Consider the following 11,811-nt stretch of genomic DNA (forward strand, 5'->3'; position numbering starts at 1 on the left):
AGAAACAAAAGCAACAATAGATGAATAAAATTAAGATGCAAAGGAAAACGCTTTCTCGTTGGCCACCCCATAAAAAACTGTCCTCTGTAAGTGAAACACGCAGTCAAAGCTCGGCCGAGGGCAAATGGCCCAAAACCGAATATTGGAAACGTACGACTTGTCAACATCAGGTTCGTATTTAACTGACACCTCAAATTTCTTTATTTCTTTCAATAGTCCGATTTGCTTCATTTTTTTGGGGCGTATTCATTTTGTTTCTAGGTTCTTTGATTTATCTTTTCTTTTAAATGATTTTTTACCGAGCCGAATAAACTGCCAGGAATGGCTACAAAAGTGGAGACCAATACGAAATTCGCCCAAGAGAAAACAAATGAAATCGCAATGGAAACCAAAGCCTGTTCAACCATTTGTCTGTAGCAGAAACTGGCCCGCAGGCTCGGACATCTCCCAATTTAAATACCCTATAAACAGTGCAAATGGGGTATATTCAAGTGTGCATTTAACAGACTAAAGTTAACTTGAATTTTTCCTTATAATTATTTGGTACTAATAATTTTTTCTTTCCAATTGATGCCAGAAACTATCAGAGCTAGCAGTAAGAAATTTGATAATCGCTTTTTATTTATTAATAAAATAAATAAATTACAGACGAATTGCTAAAGTGAAAGCTTCGATTTTGCTATAACTATATATATTTTAAAAATTTACTGTGCTTAAATATTTTTTATGCAAGTACTCTGAATTTCAACCCACTTCTGTTTATAGGGTACTCACTATCTATTCTTTCCACTATCGTCTATTGCGTTCTAACTTTTTTTTTTTACTGGCTCTTTGGCTTTTTGGTAACTAACTCTGTGCACAAACAATGCTGATGATGCTGATTGTCTGTGGCATAATTCAATCACCATTACTATGCAAACACACTTTGGTTTAGCGTTTGATTTTGATTGTGAATGGAGTTAACTCAACTCAACTCAACTCAACTCAGCTCAACTGAACGGCACGCAACTCAAGTGCTTGCTACAAATGGTTGCAACTTCTTCTTGCCAGTTGCCTTTCGATAGTTTGTGCTGTTGCACTTCCATAGATTAGTTCCAAGCCAGTCTCGGCCTTACAGCAAAGCCCTGTGCACAGAATTGGGATTGATTATAAAGGCAAATTGACTTTTGGTTAAACAAGGATTTTACTATGAGCTGCAGAGCTTGAAAGTTGAATTTGCATTTTGTATAGTCAAGAAGTTACTGACTTTGCTGTAGCTTATATTGTAACTGTTGCTTAAGCAATAATCTTAACTGGCGGGAAAGTCTTTAAATATATCATATGAGGCTTTATCAATAAATTTATTATTTTGTTGAGAATAGTTTTGAATTTAAAGATTAGACTTTGTTCATATAATGATTTATATAAACCTTTATGCTTGTTCTGTTTCGTTTTTTTCGTTATAATTTTCAAACTGAACTTTTAATTAATTTTAAACCAAAACCTTGCAAATTGCCGCATGAATATATGAAAAGAAATGTGTAAGCACTTACTGCGATCGTATTCCACTTTGAAGCCGGCGCGTATTTCATCGCTGGCCATCGGATCCAGTCGAAAGCTGAAGGGACCACCATTGCCGCGCTGTCGGTCATCCGCATCCTTGGCCGCCACCTCGATGATCTTGCGCGGCGACACATTCTCCGGCAGCGTTGGCCTGTAGTCCTGGGCCAGCGTTGGCGCATTGTCATTCACATCCTTGACAATCACCGTCAGCGTGGCTGTTGCCGTGCGCGAGGGATTGCCATCATCGCTGGCCAGCACCTGGATATGATGACGATCCGCAGTCTCGCGATCGAGCGGCCTCTGTATGCTGACGGCGCCCTTCTCGCTGATGGCGAACTGTCGCCGGCGATTGCTGGCGCGCACGATCTTGTAGCTGACGCGTGAATGGCCGCCCTGGTCCGCATCGCTGGCCCGGAACTGTTCGAGTATGGTGCCCACTTTGGTGTCCTCGTAGATGGAGACCTCGATGTGATCGCGCTCAAATCGCGGCACATTGTCATTGATGTCGCGCAGCTTGACGACCACCCAGGAGTAGGCCACATGATATTTGTCGGCGCCGTCCTCGCCCTTGTCGTTCACCTGTATGCGAAAGCGAAAGCCGCTGCTCTGCAACGGATCCTCATAGTCCAGCGGCTGTATAATCTTCAGTGAGCCAGTACCATCCGCATTCCGTACCATCGCAAATTTGTCCGCACCAAAGCCACTATTGGGCACCACCTTATACTGGAAGCTGTTCGTCTCATCCTCGTCCTGCACGGTGACTGTCAGTATGGGCGTTTCGGGTATATGGGTGCCGTTCGTTTCGTCCACCTCCGTGAACCACTCGTCCTTTGTAAACTGCGGCGGCATATCGTTTAGATCCTTGACACGAATGGAGGCGGTGCCAGTGCCTGTGCAATGGGACGAGCGAATTAAATGATTGAGTGTTAACGACGGCGCAATACTCTGCTTACAGTGTGGAAACAGCTTAAGGCAGGTTGTAAGCAACAACTGCGCAGTACTCTGTTTACAGGATTTAGGCAGTTTTTTTCAGAGCTGCAAACCGGAACCAGCTGGTTCGAAACCGGAGTTACATTTCATTTTTAATATCAACAGAAACTTAAACTTGTCCAAAAAGTGTTGGAACGAAATCCGAAACCAAAGTCAATATTTAAAAAAAATAAATTGGTTTTAAATAAATAGCTTTTGAGGCAGTAGTTATAGAATAAGGAAAGTTGAAAGCCTCCTCTTGCAGATAAACAGACCAACAAGCGGATCGTAGTTCAAAAGCAAATATACTCCTCAAGACTTTACGAACAGAGTATAGCTAGAGTTGAGCTATGTCAATGGCAGTCGGCATGTTTCGTAGCATACTCACCCTTCAGACCGCCACCGTCCATGGCCACCACCTGAATGGAATAGTCCGGTGTGCGTTCACGGTCGAGACAACAGACGGCGGTCTTGATGAGGCCCGTTTCGGGCTCAATTTCAAATATGGGCGCGCCCGTTTCCTCCTCGATGACATTCTTCTCAATTGAGTAGATTAGCTTGGCATTGGTGCTCTCGTTGGGATCGTCATAGTCAATGGCAGACATTGTCATCACTGGGCTGCCGGCGGTGCCATTCTCGGTGACATTGCCAAAGTAGATGCCCTGCGGAAACTGCGGCGCATTGTCATTGATGTCCTTCAGATTAACTTGGATGTCCGCATAGCCGACCAGGCCCTCGCCGCCCTCATCTTGCGCAAACACAGTGAAACGCCATTGCGGCCGCCCATTGGGCTGATCCCGGTCCAGGGGCTGTGTCAAATATAGATGGAACATAAACTGAACTGAGTATCGTTTGATTTGCCAGCTGTTTGGCTTGTTTGTTTGCAAATTATTTTATGCCAACGGCAGGAAGCTGCAGCTGAGACAACCTCGCCGTCGTGGCCCCTAACCGACAAGTCTCATTGTCAGCTACAGGTCCTTGAAAGCCCCACCGACTCGCTTGCCCTCTGCTGTGCGTGTGCAAGTCTGTGTGTGTGTGTGTGTGTGTGCGTTGTTGTTGTATTGTGTACATCTTTGCGGTTGTCTGTAGCCAGAGCTCAATGTATTTGCCCTGGCTCATACTAGATTTCTCTCATTAAATGAGTTATCCCCAAGAAATCGCCTCAATGTCTGCCTTCCCCCTAACGAACGGTTGTCATTTGGCCTGGCGTGGGGGCTAAACAAAAGCCATCAAATCAAATGAAATGTGTTCAATTTCAATAGATATTGTGTTAGCTTTTACTGTGTATTTTCTGGCTGTGTTTCTATTTGAATTATACTTAAATATTGCTTACTCGTCTCAATTGCAATTCGCTTTGGCCAGGTCGTTTCAATTACATTTGGCCATGGATTGCGGACTCGAATGCAAATTAAAATCGACTTTCTCTTTAATGAGTAGGCTACAATTATTTTTTTTTGTTACTAATTCAAATGGAAATACCAAGCATTGTCAGCTCCCAGGAGACACTCTCTTTTGTTTCCTTAAGTCGAAACTTTCTTATCACTCGGGCAACACGATTTCCTATCTTCCTGCTGAAACACTTTTTTTAATTCCAATATTTTTTTTGGTAATATCCTGACCTAATTCAAAAAATATCCTCTTTTAATAAGGAAGATAAGAAAGCAATAGATATGCGATAAGCGACAACTACTGCTTGAATCATTCTTATATAATTTAGGTATAGGTAATTGCGCATGTATTAGTGCACGTGTGCCAGAAGAGCTTACAGAGATTTGTATTTGTGCCTTGTGCTGGGCTTTCAGCTTGTCAAGTTCGGGTCTGTGAGCTGCGTACGTGAGCTTCAATCGAAAGGAAGTTCCCAACTAAAATTAAAGCACGCCGTTAACTGAAGTGTTATAAGCGCATTTACGTATTTTATTTATCTGTCGATGGCTCTCTAAAATAAAATCAAATGTACGAACAAAGAATTTAAATTCCTGTAAATGGCATTCGCTCAATTAAAGCTAGCGAAACACATTTCACAATTTCAGTGGCATGTGACACGCATTGCAATAGCAATTACAAATTAAATACCGCGTTGCAGCTGTCGAATGGTGTTCGCTAAACTCAACGATACTGCCTAACCCCACCCCACCCCACCCCGAACGGCGCCCACAATTTAAAACACAATTTTATGCGAGGCAACCACGCACCAATAACGAACGACGAATGTCATTTACATGTGGTTGCTTGTAGAGCGTCAAAACCACAAATGCCACATGCTGTCGCTGCCAACCAAACGTTCCGAAAACCCTTTAGCTCCACACCACCAATCCACTCGCTACCCCCCAACACACAAACTCACACTTGGCTCCTAAAACAATAAAACAAATAAAGCATGCCGCCAGCAACAGCAGCAGCAACATTTGAACATTTGATGCAGCAAATGGGCGGGCTCAATGAAGGGTGGGTGTAGGGGTGTGGGGGGGGGGGGGGGGCTTGGTTGGGCCATACTGCTCGTTGGCACTGCCATTTGACTGGTTGTTTTTATGGACTTTGTCTGAAATTAATTGGAGTTCATGTAGTTGGCATCAAACGGTTGCAGTTTTTATAGTCACAAATGTCACTTTTTTTTGGTGTGTGCGAGTCTCTGTGTCTGTTTGCGTATGTGTGTGCGTGTCTGTGTATGTGTGAGATTGTGCGGTTTGACACAGTTTTAAATTAATCATACGCCACCGAGCCGCGTCGAAAGCTTTACAATTCACAGGCGACCGTTGTTAACAATCAAGCCCAGCCAACTATTTTAAGTATTGAATATATTTCGGGCGACTACCAAAATGTTGTATTTGCTTTACGTGTGTGTGTGCGTGTGCGGCAGATGTTTGCCTGTGTATGAAAATATTTAAAAGCTGCATCAGCTGTCAAATTGTGTAGTGTGTACAAAGTCAATATGCTTGTTTAATCATTTATTTTGTACAGGCAGAGCAGTGCCCACAGTGGGTCGATTGCACTGCAGTGCAGTGAATTTAAGAATTGATCTCTGAAAAGGCAGCCTACTTGCAATGTGCTTTTAAAGCTAACTTTTTAAGTATTTCATTTAAAATATCTTTATGATATCTACAAAAGACTAAACAAACTTTTTTTTGTGTTTAAATTTCCTAACTGGTTTTATCCTAACTGCCTGAAAGACTGAGTCACTTTGAACACTTATCTAAGGAGAACTAAAATAAAAAAAATTAAACTCTATACTCTTATATATTTACTGTTCTTTCCAACTATGTCCTCCATTCTTAGTCTTTCGCTTGGTACAGATCACTGATCCATTTCGCGCATAATAAACTTATTTCATAATCTCTTTTAGACTACATTTTGTTAGCTGCATTTTCTTGACATTTTCTTGATTTTTACAGAAGACTTTTTAACTTTTTAAAATGTATTAAACTTAGCTGCTGTTTTTCCCATTTGATGAATATTTTTTTATGGTAAGCCAGTTGCCTGAACTACCGCAGCATTTGAAAAGCTTGTCTACCGAGTACTGAATTAATAATTTAATTTACCTATACTCTTATCAATTTTAGTTTTAAATATATTTTATATATTTTGCTAATTTTGAATAATGTCATTTTCTAGCAAATTTATTTTTGATACTGCATACCAAACATGTCTACTTTAATTATATTTAAATAATTTAAACTAAATGCTGTAGGCTGTATTTTCTTTGAATTTACTTGTTTTTTACATACAATTTGTTTACAGTGTAGTTCATCACACTGAACTGGTGCCTTTCATATTTTTTTTGTGTATTTTTCACTGTAAGCTCGTCACACACAATATAAACTGCGCATTGTATATATAAACTGTTGGCCCAATTGTAACCTGCCAACAGCTGTCTCCCATACCCCCACCCACCTGTCGGCCCGTTACCCACCTGGCAATCATAGCCACTGCAGGTGGAAAAACAGAAGTTATGGCGCGCCATTTGCACGCTTAGCAATGCGAGGGAAGGAAGCGATGAGGGGGTTTGTCTGAGGGGCTGGCTTTGTGGTAGCTTTCATCGTCCGTTGGGGATTTTTACGGGCATTCATTACGGTTGAGTTTAATGGTGTCGATGGGCATGGTTACTGGAAAATCAGCTTAAACATTGTGAGTGCCACTTACCTTGAGTACAAAAATATCGCCCGTTGTGCGATTTATATCAAATTTACTATTTGCCGTATTATCCGGGTCGATGCCCTGGCCGGTAAGGAAATATACAATATTTATTGGTCTATCTACATCGCCATCGGTAGCCGTAACCTGTGAGACAAATAGAAAGGGAAAGAGAGGGGGTGAGTGTGTGAGGTATACTGGTATAAAAAACTGCATTACAATGAGTTGCTGGCAGCGGGGGCCGGGGGTATACTTTTAAGCCGCTGGTGGTCCATTCTGGACCTTACTTACAATATTCAGTCTATAAATCAAATATGCAAATGTGCAAAAAACCTTTAAATGTCCAATAAAGAGCAAGCAAAGGGAAAACGCGCGCGCTTACTTATTCGCATGGGGCTTACAATCTTGCCAAGGGGCGGTGGAGCGGAAACTGTAAGGGGCGTGCCAGCTTGTGGTTTTTCTGCATGCCCAGATTGCTTGTAAATTTATGCTTCGATTTTGTATTTCTTTTCTATTTTTTCCATTTCTTTGGCTACAAAATATTGTCAGTTTGTGTCAGAGTGAAAAATGCTAATATTACCGAGATTTATGTAATTATTCAATCGGCTTTACGTATTTTTGTTGATTTTCTATTTTACATTTTTGCTCTGTTATTTTTTTTTTTTTACCAATTCCTGTTGCGGTTACTAAATGAAATCTGGGTTTAGGGCTATTTTGTTGTGTGCGCCTGGAATATTTTACGGCTCATTATTATACCTATTTTCATATATAAGCTGCATGTAAACAAATTTGATGTTATTTTTATTTAGTAATTACTAAGATAAGCATCTGTGAGTTGTTAGCAGAAGTAATTTACAGAGAACAAGATGAAGCAGACAGAGAGTAGACAGAGTTAAAGATAGCCAAAATATCTCAAAGTAATGGATATTAACTAATGGAAATATTCAGAAGAGTTCCAACAAATAATTGGTAGATGATTTGGTCTAGTTCTTTTATATAGTTATTAGTTATTATTCAGATAAGCATCTGTGAGTTGTTAGCAAAAATATTATACAATTGGTTAGAATAGATGCGAATGTTTAAAAAATCATAATAATGGCCCATTAATGGGATTGCTTCAATAAGGGTTAAGGGTTAATATCATTTACATTGCGGAAAGCTTGTATACATATTAATTTTGGCCTATACAAGGGATCGAATATGCAACTATTTTTCAAGAATTTGTCGTAATTGAGAGTAGAGTTTTTGGCAACCCAGTGTAACTATAAAGTAACACTTAAACGTGTAACGTAAAGACTCAGCTGTGCGTTGAGCACCAATCAGCCAGAAAGTCAAGACTACTTTCTACTGACTGTAACCGATATATAGATAGAATATACCATATCAAAGGGAATGAACATTTTCAGGCGTTGTGGGCCCTCAACTTTAATTAATTCGGTTAAGTCGCAATCAATTGTTGGATTTGCGCCTGTAATGCACGAAATATATACATTTAAATACATAACTTAAATCTATATATAGCATCAAATACGCATTCGGAACTAAAATATGTCTTGGCATGCAACTAAGCTTTTAAAACAGCTTGCGTTCAGTTGCAATCTTCACTGCATTGTCTAGGCATGTCTGGTTGCATTAATACATAAACACAAACTCAAAGTTACATTTACGCTTGTCTGCAACTGCAAATAAAGTATGCCCATTGTACTTCTGTTTGAGAGATATATTGGAGCTTAATCTGTCACAGCTATTGTTTTAGCTCTGGCTGTCTCCCGCTCTCTCTCTGAGCAGCATGCAAGACCACACTTGTTTCGAACGATTTGCTAGCTCTCAAACACTTGGTAAGCCAATTAGAGCAATTATAATCCTGGTGCTGCAGCGACAGCTGCCAATTGTAAAGTTGTTAACAACTTAGCTATCACATCCAACCAATGCAAAGGAAAACCATTTAGGCCAAACAATGGCTCTGCATACGAATATCTTCATATTCTATTGCCATTTATGTGGGGGAGTAGGCGCTTAATAGAGCCTGATGAGGCGCAGACAAAAAAAAAAAAAGCACGTGTACAATATGCTGGCAGCCACGCCCATTTCCTGCTTGACAATGCGACAATTTATGTTAAATGTTCCGCACAATTTGATATGACAAAAGAGTTGTCTACGTGCCATTATTATAGCTCGCGTGACGCGCTGTGAGCCCTGCATGCCATTGTCCTTACAACAGGACGGACACACACACACACACACACTGCCACTGCAGCCAGGCGCTCAGCATTGGCATGCATAATTTAAAACCCCATTTTCTCCATTGGGGGCGTGGCAGAGGCAAATGACTCGCGTGCAAAGGCAAAAAAAATATTTGCATTTCATTTCGCGGGCCACCCACAAAAATCAATTTGTCCAAGAGGTGTCGAAGACAGCAGACAACGCCTTTAGCTCGCTTTTGTCTATATATGCACATTATATTTTGTATATATATAAATATATATATACACGTTCACGTATATTTTCGATGTCGATTATCGCGGGCATTCAATGGCCAACGGATCTACTTGGCGCCACTTCAATTTTTTACTTGAGCATAAATGTGTAATTAAAAATGCGCGTGGCCATTGTTGTTGTTGCTGTTGTCGTTGTTTTTGCTGGTGCTGTTGGTGTTGACGCCATTGCAGTCGCCGTCGGGCCGTGCATTTTTAATTTATAGTTTACAAGCAAGAGCAATTAGCGAACGGACGCATTTCAATACCCTTTTTAGCATTGAAGAGTCAACACGAGGAAAGAATATCTTAAGATATTAAATTTTATTTAAAAAAAATGCCTCTAAGCAACAATTAGGTTGCCTTTTTATTATTGCTATGCTTTCGAAGTTAAGTCGCAAATAGCTGACCATTGAAAGTTTTTACAATTTGTGCAAGTTATGTTACGTAGACAATTATAAAATGTTGTGAATAATTATTTGAAAATTGTTAAGAAATGGCCCTTTATTTGAGGTAAAATCTTCCATCATTTATGAAAATTTAACTTTATGGTATTCAACTTTTTCTGCCTATAATGATATCATAATTAATATTGATAAACATTTATGAATATTAGAGAAATTTTCGTTAGCTTGCTAAAAGCCTTTAAAAGGGTAATACAATAGAAGCGAGACCTTGTACAAATGAGAATCTTATAAGGACTTGCTGAGTCATAAAAGAACTTGAAAATTTATTGATTGCCTCAAAATGAAATGCACATAAGAAGGCAATAAATTCATTTTACGTTTTCAACTTTTACTCAATTTATTATCATTATCAATGTTATCTAGCTTCCATTTACCAAATTACTATAACTGTTTGATATTTATTTTCATTTTATTTAATGTATCTGGTTTCATTGCGTAAATTGCAATTTTTATTAGCTTTTTCGTATATAATTGTTTTATGCTTGATTTATTTCAACTATTATTACTATTCAACAATTGGATTTAGTGCTTTTTGTAAATATGCAAAGCAACTTTGATGGGCATGGCCATTAAAAGCCATATAAATCTTTTAAATATTTCATGTTACTTTTGATGAATATTCGTGCTTGTCTTACAATTATTTTTGATAACTTTTTCATGTGTTGAATTTTCTGGGCTTTATTTTGTAACTACGCAGCTTATTCTTCAGCTTAGTTTAATTTCTTTATTCCTGCCTTGCATGTGTTTACGGACAGACCTTTTGCTTATTTAAGCCTCTTTCATTTATTCATTTATTCGTATTGAGCTTTAAAAGTTAAAAATAGAGCATTTAACTTTTTTCCATGCGGACAGATTGTTATTTCTCTCTCATGTTGTTGATTGTTGTAAATTATGGCTTAAATAAAAGTCGCCGCCACAGACTTACACACTTGCCACACGCACATATATGTAAATATATATGCAATACATATATATGCACATATATGTATGTATATTTCATGTAAGACCATTCGGCCAACTATCACGTTATTATTAATGAATGAGTATTTATTTTGTATTTACGGCCGAATTGTGCGGCTCGCTGAATCGCCTGGCACTTTACATGCCAGCAACTCAGAGCTGAGGCCTGATCTGAGGCTTCAGTTCGTTCGGTTTGGTTGGGGTCCGGTCCGGTCAGGTCTGGTCGGGTCTGCGCTGCTCTGCTCTGGTTTGCTTGTTTTTCGCCCCTGTAATTTTTCGAGCATTGGATTTTTATGCAAATTGCATGTATTGTGCTTGGCCATTGTTGTTGTTTCAGTTGTCAATATTTAAATTGCGTAAAAGCAAGCAGGCGATAATAAATGTGGAATGCGAAAATAATGATAGGAGCCTTAACTGGCAAAAGTAGCTGTTCTCATATTGCTGCAATATATAAAAATATTGTTTTAAGCCCCAAAGTGGACAAAAAGATTTACTGCATAAATGGTTCAGCCGATTTACACACAGGTTACCTATATTAATTAACTGCTACGTATTTGGGTCTAGTTCTTAGTCGAAAGCTAATTTACTGAATATGCGCATAAAAGTAGGCTACAGTATTTTTCAGGTCGGAGACATAAGAATGATAGTGTCTTGTTTGAGAGATATACGATTTATTTGGTCTAGGATTCGATATTAATAGCCTAAGCAAAGTCGAGACGGACATATCGCCACAATATCTGCTTGGGGATACCAGAATAAAACACCTTGTATTGTTTGACCAGTTACTCACCTGTAAAATGCGTTTGGGCAAATTGCGATCATCCTCTTCAGTGATTTGTGTGCGATATGTTTGGCGATCAAAGACAGGTGGATTATCGTTAACATCGCGTACATTGATGACAACGGTGGTATAGTTGTTTTTACGATTGCGTGTTGCCTCCAAACGCAGCTCATACTAAAAAGGAACAACGAGAGAAATGCATAGAAAGTTTAATGCAAGCTTTGACAAGCTGCATTTAAGATGCAGCACGACAAAAAGATTAATTTGCCTATTTTGACTACATATTTTCAAAGTTATTGCCGTGTGGCAGCAAGCCAAATGCCACAAAGAAGAAAAAAAGGAAACAACAAAAAAAATCGTTGTCAAACTTTTGCAAACAAGCGAAAACAAAACAACATTTTTGTTGAGAGGGCAACACATGTTTTGCGGTATTGTTGCCGCCTCAGCCGCTTGTTGCATGACAACACATTGACAGCTACACGGACGCCCA

General features: G+C 39.4%; 1 protein-coding gene across 1 annotated transcript in view; it reads right to left on the reverse strand.

The window, feature by feature from the left end:
• Positions 1-11,811, reverse strand: part of CadN2 (Cadherin-N2) — a 45,002-nt gene that overhangs the window by 17,409 nt on the left and 15,782 nt on the right. Inside the window, exons 4-7 of the mRNA XM_064690736.1 lie at positions 11,331-11,495; positions 6,649-6,786; positions 2,900-3,320; positions 1,533-2,432 (exon numbers count right to left, since the gene is read on the reverse strand). Coding sequence (XP_064546806.1) covers positions 1,533-2,432; positions 2,900-3,320; positions 6,649-6,786; positions 11,331-11,495 — 1,624 coding nt within the window. The remainder of the gene's footprint in view (positions 1-1,532; positions 2,433-2,899; positions 3,321-6,648; positions 6,787-11,330; positions 11,496-11,811) is intronic.

Source organism: Drosophila montana, unplaced genomic scaffold (assembly GCF_035044405.1).
Source record: "Drosophila montana isolate Dmon_TW-CO22-7 unplaced genomic scaffold, ASM3504440v1 contig_3282_1, whole genome shotgun sequence".
NCBI lineage: Eukaryota > Metazoa > Arthropoda > Insecta > Diptera > Drosophilidae > Drosophila > Drosophila montana.